General features: G+C 42.4%; 1 protein-coding gene across 3 annotated transcripts in view; it reads left to right on the top strand.

Moving 5' to 3' along the window:
- Nucleotides 1-20,909, top strand: part of tnr (tenascin R (restrictin, janusin)) — a 121,705-nt gene that overhangs the window by 76,653 nt on the left and 24,143 nt on the right. For 2 of the 3 annotated variants that reach the window (XM_037458201.2, XM_037458199.2), the window contains exons 8-21: nt 1,601-1,720; nt 1,881-2,024; nt 3,056-3,171; nt 5,728-5,878; nt 8,527-8,705; nt 8,884-8,974; nt 9,483-9,583; nt 10,392-10,494; nt 11,183-11,272; nt 12,677-12,810; nt 12,988-13,117; nt 14,976-15,242; nt 17,658-17,777; nt 18,097-18,240. In XM_037458201.2, the coding sequence (XP_037314098.2) occupies nt 1,601-1,720; nt 1,881-2,024; nt 3,056-3,171; nt 5,728-5,878; nt 8,527-8,705; nt 8,884-8,974; nt 9,483-9,583; nt 10,392-10,494; nt 11,183-11,272; nt 12,677-12,810; nt 12,988-13,117; nt 14,976-15,242; nt 17,658-17,777; nt 18,097-18,240 (1,890 nt within the window). The remainder of the gene's footprint in view (nt 1-1,600; nt 1,721-1,880; nt 2,025-3,055; nt 3,172-5,727; nt 5,879-8,526; nt 8,706-8,883; nt 8,975-9,482; nt 9,584-10,391; nt 10,495-11,182; nt 11,273-12,676; nt 12,811-12,987; nt 13,118-14,975; nt 15,243-17,657; nt 17,778-18,096; nt 18,241-20,909) is intronic. The other variant, XM_037458202.2, reaches the window with a different exon arrangement.

Raw genomic sequence — 20,909 nt, 5'->3', positions numbered from 1 at the left:
GCGCTTCTCCCTCCCCTGCAAACACTCGGCCACACAATGGAGTCTTTCATCGCGCTGTTGCTTTATACAGATTGTTGATGCGCAGGCTTTTTGTTTAGTAAGCAAATGTGGCAAAAAAAAACTGTGTGCATTGGCTATAGTTTTAAGTACTTTGATTGTGGTGCTGATGGTTCACGTTTGATTGACTCTGCACGACACAATCACGCAGCAAAGAGCCGGACACGCCTGACCGCCAACAACAAGAGGCACTCATAACGGAAATTTGGCACTTAATCTCCGTGTATATCCATCGGTGTGTCGGCCCTTTTTCCGCCCACACTGATGACGCCGTTAAAGTGGTCTCTCCACAATGAGGCTCCTACCGGTCCTGATGCTGTGTAGGAAAAGGATGCCTCATCTCACACAAAGGGGTGTCTATGTAGGAGAGGACTGCATCTGTTTAGTTTTGAGTAATGTGAGTGATGTCAGCCAGCTTTGATATGGTTTGCTACTTTCGAGTTTGCTACCCTCCAGTTCTCAGGTCTTCACACTGACTTCCTGTCAAACAAAGCAATGACTTCAAAATCCTGCTTTGGGTTTTTACAAGCCTCGAATGGTTTAGAGCCAAAGTACTTTTCTGATCTGGTGGTGCCGCCACGAACCCTGAGGTCGTCTGGGACGGGTCTACTTTCTGTTCCCAGAGTCAGAACTAAACATGGAGAAGCAGTTTTTCTGCTCCACACATCTGGAACAAAGTCCCAGAAAGCTGAAGGTCTGCTGAGTCCCTCGGCTCCTTTAAATCCAGATTAAAGACTTCTGTTTGCTGCTGCATTTAATTGAAATGCTTAAACTACACTGTAGATTTTATTCTAATTTGTTTCAAAAAAAATATTTTTAATGACTGTTTTTCTTGTATGTTTCAAGCAAATGTTGAAACTAACTGTTTGTAAATCTCTTGCTTTATGTTTGTTTTAATGGTTTTATGTGAAGCACTTTGAATTGCCTTCTTGTTGAAATGCGCTATACAAATAAAATGGCCTTGCCTTACAGAACACAGATATTTCAGAAGGTTGAGCTCATATCAGCGGCACAAGGGAGTGTTGTGACGGCGTGGCTCTCATTTCAAGCCTGTTAGTTTGTCACTGGCTTCTTATGAAAATGACTTGAAGTCTTTTGCTGTGTCCCACTTAGCTTGAACAGTAGTAGTAGGGAAATGAACCAGTTTTATTACAGATCTCTCTGCTACTTCTGTAGTGTAGTGAAGTCATTCCCATAGACTAGAGCTGGGTGACTTTTGCTTACTCTGGTTCAATATCACAATGGGTATTTGTTCCTTTCACTTTGGTTTAGCAGGAAATTGGAATATGTACATGATATGATGTGTGATATGGACCGATCATGTGTCCAATAACTAGACTCAAATGTCCCACCATACACTGAAATAATGAATAACATTTATGAAAAATCTCAATTGCTAAGTGCAATCCTGTGAAGCATGCGATACACTAGCAAGTCTTCATTAGGCTGATATAGTGGTTTCAGTTTAGAATATCATTTTAAAATCACACCCACACAAACCAGCAGGAGTTTGGTCATGAGTTGTGTCTTTTTGTCTCACCAGTGGCTCCGGCCATGAATGTGAAGATACGAGGCGTGACGGATTGCTCGGTGGACGTGGAGTGGGAGGGGTCTGTTGTGCTGACAGACTTCTTAGTGACCTACACACCAAGCAGCCCCGGAGGTACGTGCGCAGCCACACTGGCCTTTTGAGGCGGGGAAGGTAGTAATTTAAGTTTCGGTTAATTCAAAATGTCCCGAAAGCATCCGCAGCGTCTTCTTTTTTTTTTTTTTTTTTTTTTCAAGTTAGCGGTTTTATCTTTTTAAACCTGTCTCTCTGTCAGGTGTGCAACTGGAGATAAGGATTCCAGGCAATACCACCGCCTACACTATCTCGGGCCTGGAGGCCGGCATGGAGTACAACATCAACGTGTTTGCCGTCATTAACAACAGTATCAGCGTCCCTGCCAGCATCACCGTTTCCACCTGTGAGTACAGCCCTTCGGCTCGTTTTGACGAAATGCCTGAAGCGTATTCCACACCGGGGCCATGTTTGGTTCATGACGGACCGTACACGAATGTAATAACTCGAATGTGTGCTGCGCACGCATTCCCCCCCCCCCCTTCCAGTCTCTCACCTTTTTTCTTTTTTTTTTTTGGTTAAATCCTCTCAGAGATGTTTCTCTGTCAATAGAGTGAGAATAGCACCTGCTCCTCGTTGCCAACTGTAACACCTGCTTGATGTCACAAAAATAACACTCTCACACAAATATGAACACCTTGTGCATGTGTACCCTCTGGCTGGTGTTGATGGCAGGTCATTGGATCTGCTGGTAAAACATGCTACTCCATCAGGGGTAGGAAAACTGACCCATCCTCTGAATAAATAAACGCCTATTTTTAATGCTGTACAGAATATTTTATCCACTCTTCTTCAGCTGGCTACATACTACTGCTGATGCTTTAGTCTTTTCTGGATTATTCCCTATTTCACAAAGAAGTGATTTTCATTTCAGTGATACCGGAGTTTGGAGTTATAAAGTCAATTCAGGGCAATTAGGTTTGATGCAACTATTTTTCAAATGCGCTATGATTTGTTGGGTTGTCTTTGCTAAACTTGATTATGAAATGGAGCATTTAATTTTCTCGGAAGATTTATGAGGATGTGGCTGCTGGTTAGAAAAAACTCATTTTAGCATTTTGTTCAATGTGTCTCATTTGTTTCGAACTAATGAACTAATGTTGCAAGAGTTTTACATATAACTATCATCAGTACCATGCCCTCTCTCAGCAGGCAGACAATGACAGCTTGTTGATTATTTGTTTTGTTCATGCAGATGTTCAGCATTTTCTACAAAAAAAAACACACTTGTTATCAAAAAACTCATTTTGTGCAACTTCAGTGTGATTGAAACCTGGAAAATGAATGAAGACAGAGGGAAATAAATGTAGAGAGTGGTGATTTATGGTCTGTGTGGGTCACTCAAGAACAATAGTATGTCTCTGGCTGCCTCTCCAGATCTCTCCAATCCGGATGGGTTAGTCTTCAAATACATCACAGAGACGTCAGTGGAGGTCCAGTGGTTACCCTTCTACTATTCCTTCGATGGATGGGAGATCAGCTTCATCCCCAAGGTAGAGTACGGCGTGTGGACCTTTGGACAGACACGTGGCCTGCTGCAAGTCCACTCCTTTGTGCATTTGCCCGTCAGTGTATGTGTTTGCTGTGAGTCCCGATGTAAGACAGCTCACCACAGCAGGCTGAAAGATGCCCGGGCTTCGTGTGCGAGACGATCCCGAGCATTTTTTTTTTTCAAATCTCACTCGTTACAATCTATAAATAGAAAGAAAAATAACTGGATGATTCCGGTTTTCTTGGGGATTTTGCTCCCCTTGAAGCCCATACCAAATTAGACAAGCGGATTGTCTTAAGCTTATTGGCTATTAGATGGATGAGCCATTAAACCATTTTGAAGAACTACTGTTGGTAATACTATCGCAGGTCCAGAGCCAGACAATGAAAAGCCTTTTCTTTCTAATTCCCCGTGTAAACTCAGGTACTCACGGCACTCTAATCTCATGCCCTCTCACAGTAATTGGTTTTCTCCTTTAAGGTGTTCTCGGGGGAGATATCCTTTGGTCCCACCTCAAATCTGATGTTAAGATGTTTTTTTGTGTTATTTCAATCCTTTTGAAGGATAGAGCCTGTCTGAAAAAGTACGAAATAAACAGTGTGCTTTTACCCTTCCTTTCTCTTTCTTCCCAATCTTTTGTGTCTATTGGCTTATAGCTCTTTCCATCCCTCCACCTTTCCTCTCCTAATCTCTTGTTTCTACTTTCCATCCTCCACATCTCGGTCCAAATCTCCAACCTTTTTTTTTGTCTCCGACCCCAGAGGTGCCCTCTGTCCTTTTCTTTCTCCTTCCCCTCTCCATCCTCATCTGTTAATGTTCCTCCCTGTTCGCTCCACGCCTCCGTTCGCTCGCCGTGGCGGAAATCATATTAGGAGTTGGCACTCCCACCGCCTGTGGATTAAATCCAACAATGGGGATTGTGAATTTTGACAATCTTGTAATGGAAGTGGGCATGAAAGCATTGGTCTATGCAAACAAAGACGTACCCCCCTCCTCTGTTAAAGGGAGACGGAGGGGGGGCTGAGTGAGGCAGGGCCTGCTCTTAACACGGTTAGAAACAGCTCCATTATATAGCTGACGCTCCAATAAAAAAGCATGCTGCGAGCACAACTCTATACCACACCATTTATTGTTATATTTTACACTTTTTGCAATGAATTTATAGCTGAAATGTAATTCACTCTCCTTGTGGTACACCAGTAGTATATAGAGCCATATTTTGGCATTAGTAAATATTCTATATTATGATTTATATCACATGTGTGACTCAGGAGCTTTTATAGTTTTCAAATAGCCAAGCAACTGTGCAAAGCTAACAGGTCAGTAAGTATGCAGTATTCTCTTTACATGAAGCATGTGCTCACATAATGTCTACATGGACTCCACCTGCCGTTAAAACCCTTCAACAGTGTTCAGGGCTCCTTGACTCCTGGGAAGACTAACTGAAAAATCAATCTTTATGGCTTACTTGAGCCTGTGATGCTGCAGCTTGTTGAAGAAATCAAGTGATGAAGTGGGACGGACATAACTTGCATTCCAAACAACGTATTATATTGAATACCCACTTTGAAGTGTTTAAAGATGTGCGATGAAACACAGGTGAACCCCCACTCCACACAGCTTTGGTAATGACCTGTCAATCACAAGGTAACCACGCCCTAAAGCATACCCGGCTTCATCATCCATTTTACTCTGAATGGGACCATAAATCATTCAAAGAACAGCATGCTGTATTGAGGAAGACCTTGCACTAGAGATTGAGAATATGAACTTATGTTCATTATATTTTCATGTCATCTTCTCTTAAGACTTTCTTTTTTCTTAATTACTTATTTACGCAACCAAAGGAGTCACAGTCACTGATGGCTATTAGAAAGAATGCAAGTTTAGGGGCATTTGTGCATTGTCTTCACTTATAGGACCCGGAGGTTACCGCTCGCTAATGCCCATCAACAGACACCCGAGATGGCAGTAGATGTATTGTTGTTGTATAATTTTGCACTCATCCCTATTATTATCAAGATTGAAGACCCATTTTTATTGTAACATTACCGCCGTATGTTACTGCCCACCCTGGTAATTCAGCTGAGGTGATTAAATGGATTACATCTGTAATTAGAGTTTTGATTCATTTGAAGCAGCAAGCTGTCATGTGATCTTTTTTAAGCGCAGGCTACTGTGGATCTTGGAAGAGCAGTAGGTGTAACATTTGTCTGTTGGCAGGGAGTGCATGTGCAACACCGGCTCCCCGAGAACAGCTGGGAATAGCAGGCGCTCCATATGGATGAGTGACAGGCCTTTAAAAAAAAAAAAAGAGGCTGCCTCTGCAGTATATGGCCTGAAAAATTTCCCTGTATGTACACAGTATGCTAAAAAGATCAGGAGTTTGATGTGTTGAACCAACCAAAACATTTTCAAATCTGTAATAATACACTGTTTTATTCATGCTGATGGGGATTGTTTGTTATCCCTCATCGCTACTGAGAGAAGTTTAAGCCCTCAGTATCTGGCATTTCACTCTACACTGTTCCGTCTCTCTCTGTGTTTTTTTTCCCAGGACAATGATGGGGGGATGACTGCACAGCTGCCCAGCACCATCACTTCCTTTGTTCAGACTGGTTTGAGACCAGGGGAGGAGTATACCGTCAACCTAGTGGCGCTCCGAGACCAGGGTCGAAGCCAGCCGGTCACTGCTACTGTCATAACACGTATGTCACAGCAGGACGTCGTGCATGTCGCTGATGAAAGCAAAAAACAGTCACATTTTCCCTCTGGAAATACACCCTTCTGTGAATTCCCAAACAACTCATTGTTGATCATTTAGTCAAACATCTTGAATGTAATATAGCAAACCTCAGATTTTAAACCAAGTTTTAATAACAAACAAAGGTAATGTGTGTGAGCACGTGTTACCGGTTTCAAATGGGAAGTAACGGCAGTAACAAAAAGATTCGTTATGGGGTTCGTTACTCTCACCTCGATGTCCGCCTGGAAAACAGAATCCCTTTGTTAGCGAGAGAATGAACGAACCGCCATCTTTAGATCTCAATCTCAATATGAGAGAAAAGTAAGGCGTCCGTCACTCTAGGCGGCGCGATGCAACGCCACTCGCACTTTGGTTCCGCTTTACCTGGTTCCCCCCCCCAATCAATGCTGTACAACACAATAAAATCTGCGATTCTCATGAATGCTTTCAACTATTATAATAACATGTTTTGCCTATATAAAATCCCAATTGTGTTACCACATAAAGGTGCCTCACACACGCTGCAACTCATGTTTCTCATGTCGTGAATCTGTTAGTTGATCGCTTTGTCCAAAAAACCATGTGAAAACGAGAGAACGTCATCATTGTTGACAAGCTAAAATTATTCAACACAATTAGCAATTAATTTTCTGTCAATCGGTAAATTAATTAACATTTCAGTACCAAACTGATTATCTGCTTCTTCTCACACACACAGACAGACACACACACAGACAGCTAAATAACATTGGGCATAAAACAGTGAGAGTCATGGTGACATATTTGTTGGTCTGTCACCGTTTATGTCCCTGATATGAAGCTCACTGAGATATTGCCCCCACTCCTCACCCTGTGTCACTATTACTAGACAGCTGTAATAGACCCAATCCAAACTTTGTACGTAACAGTTCATACTCTGAGGTCTACAGTCAAAACACCATCAATTCCCTGTCAAATCTGTGTTCATTTTGCCGGTTGTAATTAAGTATTGATTAATTATTTATGGCACTCTGTCATTAATCTTTCACGGCGGCCCACTGCAGGACACCTTATTGGATAAAGGAAGAGGAAATCACAAATTTAAAGTCACTCAATTATTCATGACAGAGATTTAGCCTTCCTCGGAGACGGAGCGATGAGGAGTGGGAGGAAAACCTCAGGGAGAGGACAGCCGATGGGGGAGCGGCTTCTCGCCACTGTCTTCCGCAGGATGTTTTCTAGGACGACACCCAAGGGACCAATTTCTAATACATCAAGGAATGGGGTGGACCGGCAATATGTCAAGACTTAGTATGGGACTTATTTAGATCTTTGAAAGCTTTAAGAAAGACTTTGCTGGTTTTTGTTTGCTCAGTGTGTGAAATACATCATTTACACATGTTCCCCATTGAGCCATCAGTAGAGGACAGTTATGCTATCCTGCCCTACTACGCCGCTTTTTAACATTTAAAACGAATGTTCTTCAACACCAAATGATGATCGTCAGCTTTTTAAAAACATATTTGGGTTATTCAAAAGCTGATGCATCATCATGAGCTGTGCTTTCAAAATAGCTTTGAGCCCCATTAAACTCCAGTAAAAACATCAAGAAAAGTCCTGATTTATAGAGAACACAATGGCCCGTTACAGCCGCTCCAATCGGCCTGCGGATCGCGCACTGCATTTACTCCTTTAACCCCGCGGCGACTCGGTCCTGTGGTTGACCCCGGAGCTGTGATGTCACGGATCACGTGCGATGCTTTCAGGTCTTCAGGACTAAAGAATGTTGTTTTTCAGCAATCTGTAAAGAGGGGCTTTCATATTTTTCACTGATAAGGTGTGTTGTCTCTGTGTGTAGGAGGTCTGATAAGCTTTTACATGCTTGGCTGTCAGTGGACAGATTTTTCAGATAACTAGTCTACCACTGCGCCCGCTTGAAGCTTTTCATTTTAGCTTCCCTCTAAAATGTCACACGGACTGAAATGATGTGTCCGAACCCAAAGTATGCACCAAGCGTTCTGTCACATGAGCAATATTGTAACGTATTCTTTAGATGTTGTTTCATTTCTATCACAATTTTTCCTGGGCTGTATTTTATTCCTGCCACGCTGTTATAGTATAGAGCTATAATGTTATAGTGAGATAAAAATGTAATAGTTTTGCTTCTGTTGTTGAAATAAGAGCATTTTTTGAGAGAGGCTTTTAATTGTCAATGCAATTGGTCACAAAAGATATCTGGATTACCTGAATTGTCTGTATGAATCTTAGTGCCTTGTAAAATATCAGAAAAATATATCTCATAAGATTAGACGTCAAACTTTTAGTTTTTTTGGTTGGAAGGGTCACAAGGAAACATTGTTTTAAGCGATCACAAACCAGAAAGATGCGAAACACTGTCTCATGTGACATTAAATGGAATATATCAAGGTTTTGGAGTGTTGGACAAAACGATTATTATCCAAAATTGTTTGATAAACTTACCACTTATTATCCAATCAGAAATCTAGTGTTAGACTGTGTACAGACATGTCTATACCAGTTAAACACAGCAAAAGAAGGGGAGGCTAAAAACACATCGCAACAGGACTCTAGATAAGTCTTCTCCTCTTTCCTTATTTTTTTTTGCCGCAGTGATTGATGGCCCTACTCTGCTGATTGTGCGCGACGTGTCCGACACCGTAGCGTTTGTTGAGTGGACACCGCCGAAAGCAAAGATTGATCAGATTGTGCTACGTTACGGCCTGGTGGGAGGAGAGGGCCCGCGGACCACCTTCCGCCTCCAGCCCACACTCAGCCAGTACTCCCTGCAGGTGGGTGGTGGCACGGGTGCAATTAAGCAGGTCGGATCGTACGGACACAAATGTGTGGACTCACCCGTACCTCCGTGGGGACAGGAAACTTAAACCGTTAGGAGTTTTTACATTGTAAATATGATGTGTGTGTGTGTGTGTGTGTAAACGGTGTTGTGGTTGTCCTTTTGTTCCACAGGTTCTGCGCCCCGGCTCCCGTTACGAGGTGTCCGTGAGTGGAGTGAGGAAGGGAAACGAGAGCGGCTCTATTTCCACTGAATTTACTACCGGTGAGGTCCGACAGAGAGCAGGCCAAGAGTCCATTCATAAGATAAAGGAAGATACTCGTTTATTAGTCCCTCAGCGGGGAAATTCACAGGATTACACCGGCAAAGGTTAAAGGGCAAACATAGACATATAGCTCCAAACAAGATCAAAAGCTATCATACATAAGCAGTAATAAAAAGTAACAAGAATCCACTGTAACTGGATGAAATAATATTGCAACGGTTTTAGGGTCTTTTATATTGGGAAAAATATATGGAGGTGAGCATCTGTTCAAGGTAATTACACACTGGAATCCTGATGGTAATTTTGTGTCAACAACAAGTGAACGTCATCAAAACGACACTCTTCCAGCTACATCTTGAGTAAACAATTTGCAGTATGTATGCAAATGATGTCAAAGTTTAGCAACTGTAATGCAATGTACAGCAAATGATATCATTGTGCATACAGATGAACTATTGCTTGTTTGCAATCCCTGAGAATTGGTCTCAGTTTCCCCAACATTGTCAGCTTTATCGTTCTTCTCAGAGATCGATGCCCCCAAGAATCTGAGACTCGTGTCCAAGACCTCGACCAGCCTGGAGATCGAATGGGACAACAGCGAGGCCGAGGTAATCCGACCCGTTGTTTTAACCCATTAGAGTAATGAACACTTCTGGTAAGAATGGTGGGAACACGAGGTTTTTTGTGTCGTCTTTAGATACATCCTTTGTGAAACTGCTTTTTCTGATGCAGTTTATGATCTCTATCTGGCGAAAATAAGATTTCAAGATAACTACATTGATGGTGAAGAGTAGATTTATATGCATGTACAGTTTTGTACTCATATGCATTTTAAATTCTACTGACAATTTGAATTATTTTATAAATTAGTTTTACATGAAGAGCATTTGAAGGACATATGAAATATTGTGCAAAATTAGTACTTCAACTTTTTGTTCTTTTAAGTGAAATTGCTAAATAGGCCATAATATTTTTGACAAAGTACATTTTTATTGCAGGACTAATGAAGCTTTTTTTTATATTGTGGCACACAGAAGGTTACTGTGTTTATTATTCTAATACATTCAGTGGAGTATCCTAAAATACTTCAAAGCCTCCACGGTATCCCAGCACAACTTTGTGTGCCCTTTTTATCACGGAGAATATCATAATTATGTCTCTTTTGTACAAATAACATCTGAGTTGCCCTACATCCAAGGACATTCTCCAGTCCTCCATGACCCTTCCTGAATCACCTATGTGGGTTTTATTACTATCAATTATTTAAACTCTTGTCCAGTCTTTTTTAGCGCTTCATCATCATACACGGGTCAGTCTGCATTTGGTCAGCTTGGTAAATGCAAATACAGAGAATGGACTCGGTTCAACTGGTCATTCGCTTTTAATAAGCGTTTATATGTATATGTTTAAATGTAGGTGGAGGGCTACCAGGTGGTGTACAGCACTTTAGCAGGAGACCTGTACGATAAAGTCATTGTGCCACGCAACGAGGGAACCACCACAAAGACCTCTCTCACAGGTAATCAAGGAGAAGTAATGGGTGTTATTTTTATTAAATAAGGGGATTTTACTTTTTTTTTGCCTTTGCCTTCAGTATAGTGCATTGAATGTGTACTTGTGTTTTACATGGTAGCTAACAATTGGCTGACGGGGCTACTGATTGTATCTATTTAAATGCTTGTTGTCCTGCGGGCGTATTGAAAGCCTGTCAGAAAGGAGGGGTCAGCTGGGAGGTTTTTTTATTTATTTTTTTCCTGAAAGGCCACGGTGCTGGAAAAGGGCACGGCCGGCAAAAGAATAGAAGCAAAAGGTCCTGGTGTTATTCTGTTGGGCCTCGGCAATCAATGCTGTCACCACCCTCATTCCTTCTCTGTCACTCTCACTTTCTCTCTACTAATAATCTCGGGCACCCCTTCGCTCATTTCTATCCCTCATTACCTCGTTTCTGTAGCTTGAGATTGTCCGGAGATTTGCTGAAGTTATTGGAAACTGATCAATTATGCTGTTGGCAAATGTTTCTTCAGAAATCACAGTCACGTACATGTAAATTTGCCTGGACCTCATCCGCGATGTAGTGGTAATTTGAGCTGTTATTGACATGCACTCTGCTTCAGAAGGCCGGTGTGAAACGAGTCGGTGCCATGTTCTCTTTCTTTGCTATACCAGGTGTTAAATCACTGTTAAATCACTGCGTCTTTGTGCCTCAGACCTGCTGCCCGCCACGGAATACGGCATCGGCATTTCTGCCATGAAGGGGAGCAACCAGAGCGCACCGGCAACCATGAACGCCAGGACGGGTGAGTGGATTACTGTTTAGACTCCACCGTACCGCCCCCCCCCCCAAGTGAATCACAGCCGCTTCACAGCTGTTTTCATTTCTAATTTACAGCTGATAATGAATACTATTAATTGCTAATGGTCCTCTCCTTACCTCTTAGCACTTCATCGGCCATTTTCATTTGGATTGTAATTTGGCGGAGGTAGAAAGAAAATCCGATTTAACCTTCTGTTTAAAATGTTAGTGCTGGAGGTGTTAATCTTTCCCGTAATGTTGACTGTCAAGTGCATCCTTCCTCCTGTTGCAATCATTTTAATTGGCTGAGAGTATTTTGCACCAAATTATGGCTCTATTCGTTTAAGCGCTTTCTGTCCCACTATTTTTCACACTCTCTTTAGACTTTTAAAAATGCAAAACAGCGAAAACATCATTCTCAAATAGCTTAAACATGACATCATCTCCTCTAAGGGTGCTAAGGGTGAGTTTCTGAAAGCTTAATTTCAACTGAACTTCTTTCGGTCTAACTTTTCAGCCCAAAAGTCTGTTTGACAAGAATCTCTGCGAGCACTGAGGGTTGCAGTAGAGGACCAAATGTGAATTAAACATGGATGATGCTGCTGAGGCAAGTTGGGTCATTGCTGCAGGAAAGAAAAACAGAATCATGAGAACAAAACTAATTCAAAAAGAATAAGCAGAGGATGTTGGATCATTATGTAAATACCGAGGAAGAAGCTGACTCTTAATTTCAGTGGCGTTTCTGCTTTTGATGTCACTGCGCCATGAAAGACGAGGCTATACAGCCGATATACAGAAGAATGTATATTTTCTGCTAAAATGGGCACAATGCTCGATCAGATCTCTGACATTTCAATAAACTAAAATGTTTCCATTGACCCAGTTTACAATATAGCCAATCTATAAGACAGCCAATATAACTGCAAGCAGAAATCATACCGAAACAAAACATGAGATTATTACTTTAGTTAAAGATAAAGGAAAAGCTTTCTGAACATTTGGGGTAGACCAATGACAGGGAGGACATGATACATCTTCAAAGTAAATAACAAATTAAAGCTTAAATTGAATTAAAATAATTAAATGAATTAATAATTAAAATAATCCTTTTTGGCGAAGTGGTTTTCTTTGCAACTGGAAAAGTTGGAAATCAGAACAAGCGTTTACTATTATATACACACATATATATACACACAGTATTGTCCCGTGTAATATCAGAAGGAAAGATCTCATCCACTGTCTACACTGAAATTAGTCATTTGTTATGGATGATTTGGAAGGTTACTGAAACACCTCCCCGTGTTGCTGCACTCTGAAACAGGTTGGTAAGTAACACTACTAATGTGTCAGTGTGCTAAAAAAACTGAAGGGTGTGTGCAACACTTAAAGGTTGTCTCCTTTGAATCAGGCCTGGATGTGCCCATGGATCTGACTGTGATGGCTTCGACAGACAACACCATCACTCTGGTGTGGGGCGTGGTGCAGGGCCCCATCGACCATTACAAGGTCACCTACACATCCTCCTCCGGCATCACTGCTGAGGTAAAGAATGGAACCAATTGATTCTCGTCCTGTACACAGACGCCCAATACTCATCTAATCAAGGCTATGACTTTTTATTATAAGGTCGTGTCCAGATTATTGAATTTCTGATTTCGTTCTCAGAGGTCACAACGACCCCGTTTCCCTTTTCCTTCAACTGTGTCTTCCTTTTTCCAGCTGAATGTGCCTAAAGATGTTACCACCACCACTCTGATTGACCTTGAGCCCGGGACTGAGTACACCGTCACCGTGGCAGCGAGGAGAGGAAGGCAGCAGAGCACTGCAGCTACCATAGACGCGTTCACAGGTAGAGTCTAGTGGCGTGTTACGCACTAAAAAAAACAGGTACGCGCTGTTATTTCTGTCTCCCCCGTCTGTGTCACCGGGCTCTGTGTGAACCTTTCTGGAGGCTCTGGGGTTGCGGTACAGCCGCCGTGGCAATCCACTCAATTATCAAAGGGCCCTTTTCTCACATGGAGACATTAAAGATCTGCATCTTAGCGCACAACGCTGGGGAACAGTTTTAACGCCTGGCGCGTGATGAAGTTCAACATTGACGATAATGAACTAAAGTGTGGCAGGAGGTAAGGTGAGTCACACAAACGGAAAAAAAAAATACAAGCAATACAATTAGGAGAGGTAAAGTATTCACGTCAGCTAATGAGCTTTTACAAGTGTTACCCAACTGCGCCTATGTTTTGCCTCCGAATGTGTTTGTGTCTCCGTTTGTTCTGATTTCTTTCAAACACCTCATTCTCTCAGTCACACTCGATGCTGTTGGCTTCTTCTCCTCTCAGCCTGATGTTTCCCTGACAATATCCATCACAACAACTTGTGTGTAGCTGTCAATCCACCCACTGCTGTTGGTTCGTTGTTATTTCCACAGAGAGGTCGATGTGATTAGCAGTTGCTCAAAGGACGATGTCAGATTGATAGGCACGGGCTCACCTGGTGGCAGATCCGTCATGCTTTACTTCACCTCTCATCTCCACTGTGAACGTCGTAACCGCCATTGTCTTCATCATTATCGGATCGCTGTCGTTTCTTAAGTAACACCTCTCTAACCATCTGGAGAGCAGAGGCAAAATAATGAATCACCTGTCATCTACTCATCCACTGTTCACTTGGCCATAGTTGCAACATCTGTCCGCCTGCGCTCAGGTGAGCCCTTCCCCAGGGGGAGGAGAGTTTATTCTTGAGCTCTGATCAATACGTTACCTCCTCTTCCTTGCCTCTGGAACGAATAACCCACTGTCATCTCGATCAATCACATCTTGATCATAACCACCACCGGCGCGGCCATCACATGATGATCAAAGCCAATCAATGTTTCCTTGTGGTCGCCTTCGTTGCCATGAAGCCTTGTTTGGATGATGAGGTTTTCTTGGATTACTCGTACCACATCTTCTACTTGCTTCCACACAGGGTGGCACATCACCACAATGAGTACACATTCTCTGCTGACTGCTGTAAAGGGTGTCGACGGTTGCTGAAGGGAATGCACCAAGATAATGTGTTTATTCACCAATAAAATTGAACAAACTTAAATGCGAACCAGTTTTAAGAGCACTTGTTTTAAACGATTATTAATTACAAAAAAAACTCCAGTTTAATCTGGCCAAATCAATGTCACTCACTTACTATTTATACTTTCACATGGCTAATTCAATTCAAAACATGTTGCATGTGTTGCCTCGTCAGCTGCTACGCTGGTGCGTATTCATTACATCATCTCCTGCACAGATCATACATTCTGACAACGGCATCTGCTATCATCCTCATTTCTCCTTTTTTTTTTATTGTAAACAGTCCCATCATATCTTCATCTTTACGGCGGATAACCTCATTTTTTTCTCTTTTTTTCTCCAACCAATTAAATCATCACTTATACCTGAATGTGGTCTTCTGTGACTCTCACCTGCTTCATAAAGATTAAGCCCATGGCTAATTTTATCATCTTCATTATATCTATTACATCAACCAGGACTGCTCCCATCCATCACTGACATGTCTGTCATCTCCGTAATGATGGCAGATGTTATGCAGCTGTCTTTTCCTTTTTTTTTTTTCCTTTGCCGCCTCTTGCTCGTGGCCGGCCCTCTTACCTGTCCTTGAAAACTCTCCGGTGACCTTTAAACCCCCCCCCCCCCCCCCTTTTTCTCCAGGAATCAGGCCTGTAACCCACCTCTACTTGTCAGAGGTGACCTCAGACTCAGTGTTAGTGGCGTGGAGCGCTCCGGCACCGCCCGCTGACCTCTTCATCCTGAGCTACAGCTCCGCAGATGGGACCGACACCTCTAAGGTGACGCTGGACGGCTCCAAGATGAGGTCACAGGTCCTGGGGCTGCTTCCCTCCACCCAGTACACCGTCAGTCTAATCACGATACAGGGGGATGTTACCTCTGAGCCCATTACAGCATCGCTCACCACAGGTGAGCTGCCTCATTTCACGTGTGAGCGCTTTTAGAGGTAACTCGGGGAAGACGCACAAGCGGGGTCGGACTGTCGCCCGGTTACTGTCAGACGGGCCCATTCAATACATCGTGGAGAATGACCAATACACCTAAAGTTATTTTGGGATGATTCCAAAGAAATCACATCATACAATACCATTTATGTTTCTTGTGGATCCACCGAATTCGCCTGGATGGACACATGGTACTGGCTATTGTAACACTCCAAGGTAGGTATAGTTTGCTAGATGAACAGCCTTAAGGGATGAATGTCAGCAGAGAGAGAACAGTGTGGTCTGAACGTCATGGTATCAGTGGGGGCGGGTGGTGATGGATTTCCCCGGCGTCCCCTGTACTGGTCCACGGCTTTGTTCATTAGATCTGGTTTAGTAGTTGTGCAGCACTGCATCGTACTGTTTGGCTCTGCAGGGCTGACCTTTTCTGTACTTCTGAACTTAATTAACTCCTTTAAGGCCGCAACTAATAGTCACTCTCCCTCATCAATTGATGTACAAATATTTGGTCAAAAAAATGTCCGACAATAGTCCAAATGTGTCCATCACAAGCACTTGAAGCCAAAATAATCGATTTAGTTTTACACATGACTAGAGATGCAGCAAATCGAGACACTTTAACTGCACAAGGTTATTTTTTTTCTTTTAAGGTACAACAATGAATTAATTACATTTTGGTAACTGTTTGTGCTGTAATCGTGTTCAGCGCATGTATAAATGAGTTGCTGTATTTTTGGGGGCTTAATTGAGACAGAAGTAACTGGGGTGTCCTTGAATCCTATTTAGGATGGAGGAGAAAAAGAGGGTGGGGAAACACTGGGAGTGTGTGGTAAAGTAGGAAACTAAAAAGATATAAATTGGAATACACAAAGTGATTTTAAAAATGCAATTTGTTTTTTGCTTTGAATTTATTATTTTCCTTTTTGAGTTGGGCTTTATTCTCCTCTCGCTCGGTCACAGTTTCTTGTTTCTCTTAATGCCTTTTGATTAGAATACTTTCCTCCAACTGTGCTGAAATAATCCTTTACACCTTCCTCTTTTTTTGTTAACATATTAATATTTTTATTCTGCTAATTGGCTTCTTGTCAGAAGAAGCTCTCACAAATAGCTTTGGGGGATTCTGAGCGTGTCAATCACGTTTGGAAAAAGGAAAAGGAATGAGAAACGAGTAAAATCATCAAGAGAGAAACAGAGCCGGGACTGAAGACAAGTGCAGAGGAGGGACAAAAGCAGAGATATGAGCTTTGCGTCTGCGCACAGAGACACCTGCCTGCTGGGTTCACGTAACACCGGGGCAGCTTTGAGCACTCTCTATCTCTCTCTCTCTCTCTCTCTCTCTCTCTCTCTCTCTCTCTCTCTTTACATGCACCCACGCGGTGATGAGCAGATTTCGAGGGGCGGATTTGGACGGGGATTATAAAAAACAGATGTACGTCTCTAGACTGCGCCGGTGCTTTGATCTCGCATGTTTGAATGCGAGCGCAGAGGAGAGACCCCACTCTGCCTCTCTGTGTGTAATTAGGCGTGCTTTTACCGTTGCATTTCCTGCCTTTGAAATACTATGCGGCTCAAGTTTTTTTGTTTTGCCGGGTAGGTCAGGTGGTTTTGTTGCTCCACCACCGCTCCGCCGTGTCGCTCAGCCCGAGGGGTTTCACGTTTGTTCATTAGCTCACAAAGTGCTAATTGAGTTGGGTTGTTGGACTGAACTGGTGTGAGAAATAAGAAAATGTTTATTGCTATTTTGGCCAAGCCAATCATTATTAGATATGTATGCATAACTAATCACCCCGGAATATAAATGCTACTGCTGTATGTAAACAGGTTGAATTTGTTATAAAAAGCCCCCTCAGCTTGTGAATAAGAGGTCAAGGTATTTTTTTCCAAAAAGAGCAACGCAGTTTGTGTACAAGCGCTGCCTGTTTCACCTCTTGTCCACAACGAAAGATGGAAGGAATCTTTTGATCACCCTTTTTTGCCTTTTTCTATTACCTTGTTTCCTGTTATTTATCTCTCTCTCTGCTAAAAGACCTGTCACCAATTTAATTGTTTGCTCACATTGTTTTGGGCCTAACCTTTTCCGTGGTCGCTCGATAGTCTCAGGAGACACAAATTGTCTGCTAGGGGGTAGATCTCCTCTAAGTAAGCCTCAGTCTCAATGATAACGCTGTTTGCAAGCTATATTTCTACTGGAGTGTCATTTGATGGTGTTTATTTATTTATAAATGCGTTGCTTATAGATATTTTGGTATTCAAGAGCACAGATTTGTATGTAAATTCCTGAACTTGCTTCGTGTTGTGCTCCTAGAATCCGAATAAATTCTCCCATGTTTTCCGTCGTGGGCCCTTTTGATTCAACGCTAACGCGTCATCTCTCCTGCAGGCATGGACCCGCCAAAAGAGATGACCGTGTCAGATGTGACGGAAGATGCGGTGACTATTTCTTGGATCAAACCGCTGGCTCCATTTGAATATTATAAGCTGTCCTACCAATCGGCCAGAGGTAGCGTTGCCATTTTTTTAAATGGATTTTTGACGCCTGTCTTTTTTGCATTACGATAACATGGTCTTCATTACATTAACATACGCCAGCACGCTGTAGTCTAATGTAACATATTTTTTTAGAGGGGAACCACTTTGCACACAATGTTGAACCTCATTAATTGATAACACATCTGGGAAATATAATTGTATTTTAACAATAACAAACACACATTTGACGGAAACGTTGTGATGCAAACCCTTCACCAGCACTGTGTACCTTTTTAGCTGAAGAACATGTACTATCTGAGTGATGGCAGCAGGTGTGATGTCTCCTGCAGGCCGCGTGGACAGCGTGGTGATTGACAGCGATGTGAACAACTACACCTTGTCCAGCTTGTTCCCTGCCACAGAGTACGAGATCAGCCTCAACGCCGTCCGGGCGAGTCAGGAGAGCAAAGTGGTCAGCACCTCCGTCTTCACAGGTAGGAAGGAAACATGCTCGGGCCACATGGAGTAGGATAGAGGAGAACGCAGCGGCCTCGGGACCTAACCAACTACGCCTTTTGTTTCGCCGCCTCAGTGTTCAGTCAAAGCTGCAGCAGACGTTAACTTTTATCGTCTTTGATTTTTACGAAGACCAAAGAATTGTTCATTTAAAGGTTCTATATATTATGTATACAGGTAGAATGTAAGAAGTGGATGCAGTGGTTGTAATGTCGCCCGATGGTTGCTCTAAATGGCGCCATGACAAAATGAACGTGTTTCTTTGAAGACGACTTTAAAGTAGCGACCATGCTAAGACCATGAAATCATATTTGCAATGTGTAGTGAGTGAACAGATTGTGTGTGAAAGTAGGCTCGTGTCTCATGGACTTCCAAACAATCTGATTTATGTTTGCAACCAGTGGAGTTGCCCCCGGCTGCCAACTAGAGAGAACGCAAGTATACGGGCGCTTCACTCGTCCGTACCGGAGGATGCCGCCTAATGTCGACTAGCGTGGACCACAGAGCAGGGAGAAAAAAACTATATATAGTCACAGATGATCTCCATGAGGGCTCTAAGTAATTACTGTCGAAATTGACTCCTTAACTTTTTGTATATTTTGTTTTATTCTCAAGCTAAACCCTGGGATCTGCTTTCGATGTGCTTATGTAATGCGCTGCACCTTAATAACGTCACGCTGTGAGAGCGAGAAAATGTTTATTCAAAAAGGATGAAGAATCCTCCTTTGATCTGTTTTGACTTTTAGACCAACAATCTTCTCACAACGAGAATAGCTGTACGCTGGGAGTCACTGTATGTCTAGAAAGAGCAACACACACACAGATACAGACGTAATCTAAAGAGCGAAGCTGACAGTGCAGGAGGCGCAATCCTTACTGCTGCAATAGATGAAACTGTCCACTCCAGGAGCCAGTAATTGGTAACTTACTCCGAGCTCCATCTCACTCTCCTCTATCTCTCTACTTTCCTCCCCTTCCTATCTCTTTATACTCAAGCCTCACCTCCATCCCACTGCATCGTTACACCTTCTCATCTCTATCCTCCTTCTTTCTGCCCCTTTATTCCATTTCTTCTCATCTTCATCCCGTCTTTTCTTTGATCTCCTCTCTGTCGGGGTGGTCACTCCTCACTTATACTCACTTCACAATTTGTCATTATACATAAGAAACCTTAAGCTGCATTCCCTCCAGACTCATTATCTAGCACTAAATCACAAGTTATGCATGTAAACACCGTTTGGAATGGGATGCCGTCCTTCCGCTAACTAAAGATGAACACACTCTCCCGGTGCTACGCATAGTAATCTCCGTTGCGTGTGACAAAAGCCAAAAAATGCTAAGGCGAGCCCACGATACGAGGGAGAAGAGCAAGAGGTGTGTTCGCATGCCAATGAGACCCAATTCACCGGCAATACGGTGAGAAATGAAAGCATCCAAACAGTGTCTCACCTTTGCACGTTTGTCTCGCTCTTTCCCAATTCTTGATTGTTGGCTTCTTTTTTTTTTTTTTTAACAATCCCTGTTTCCATACAATGAGCAGAGCCATTGGGGCAGTTAGAGTCTGAAAAGAACATTAACTCCAAAGTCAAGCTTGTTAGGAATGCAACATAACATTTTTCTCACATTGCACATTGCCCAACCGGGACTTTTTAATGCCGCTTTCAACAACAATACATGAACAGGGGATTTGGGAGAGTAATCCAGCGCTGCTTGGCCAAGTATACAATGACTTGAATAATGCCGCAATTGCTACTTACTTGACGTAATCAATTATTGTCAGAGGGGATAAAAAAAAAAAAAACAGGGAGCCATATTTTATCGTGCTTGAACAGCAGGTGCTGGTAATCCAAGATGAATTTCGGAGGGTTGACAATAAATAGACTATGCGAAGGTCAATTTAATGGAGGGGTAATAATGGTGTTCATTAATAAAGTATCAGGACAACCAATAAAGTGTTACCTGTCCCAAGATTTTTTTCCTACAGGCTATTTAAAGATAAAGGAAAGAATGCTTTATTTTACTGTGTTAAGATCCTCCTCATGAATCAATTTACGTAAACATATTGCTCAACAAAAACCTTTTCTAATTCAACAAATCCTTCCTGAATAACTTTTAACCAATTTATTCAGCAATTACGGTACTGTACATTCACAAATTAAAGTCCGCATTGAAAAGTTGTGTAGAGCTCCAGATAGAATCTGGCTCATCCGTATGAGGATTGAGCCAGAAACGGATCCAGGGAAGCTAAGAGCAGAGAACAAACTAACACAGATTTTTCAATACAGTACATCTATTTTTAAACTAAATATACTTACGTTTACCCTGAGTCAGGATTGTAGTGCTTTGAAAAAAACACTTTTACTCCCCGTCAGCTGAACCTCAAAGAAACTGGACACAATTACAATGTCTATATGTATATTGTATAGTTACTGCACACTCAAATATGTGTAGTGTAATGCACACAGTGGGGGAACTCTAGTCAGAAATGATTATATAATGTGATTGATATTTCAGAAACTGGTAATGACTCTGCTTTAGCCATAGCTGCCACATTCCAGCTAAGATCATAAATCTGATGAATCCAGTTATAAAAGCCCTTCAGCTTTAAATTCACCTACACCACATCAAATTGGTATTTATTCGTCCT

The sequence above is a fragment of the Pungitius pungitius genome, chromosome 15 (genome assembly GCF_949316345.1).
Source record: "Pungitius pungitius chromosome 15, fPunPun2.1, whole genome shotgun sequence".
Lineage (NCBI taxonomy): Eukaryota > Metazoa > Chordata > Actinopteri > Perciformes > Gasterosteidae > Pungitius > Pungitius pungitius.
This window is presented reverse-complemented; position numbering and strand designations above follow the sequence as displayed.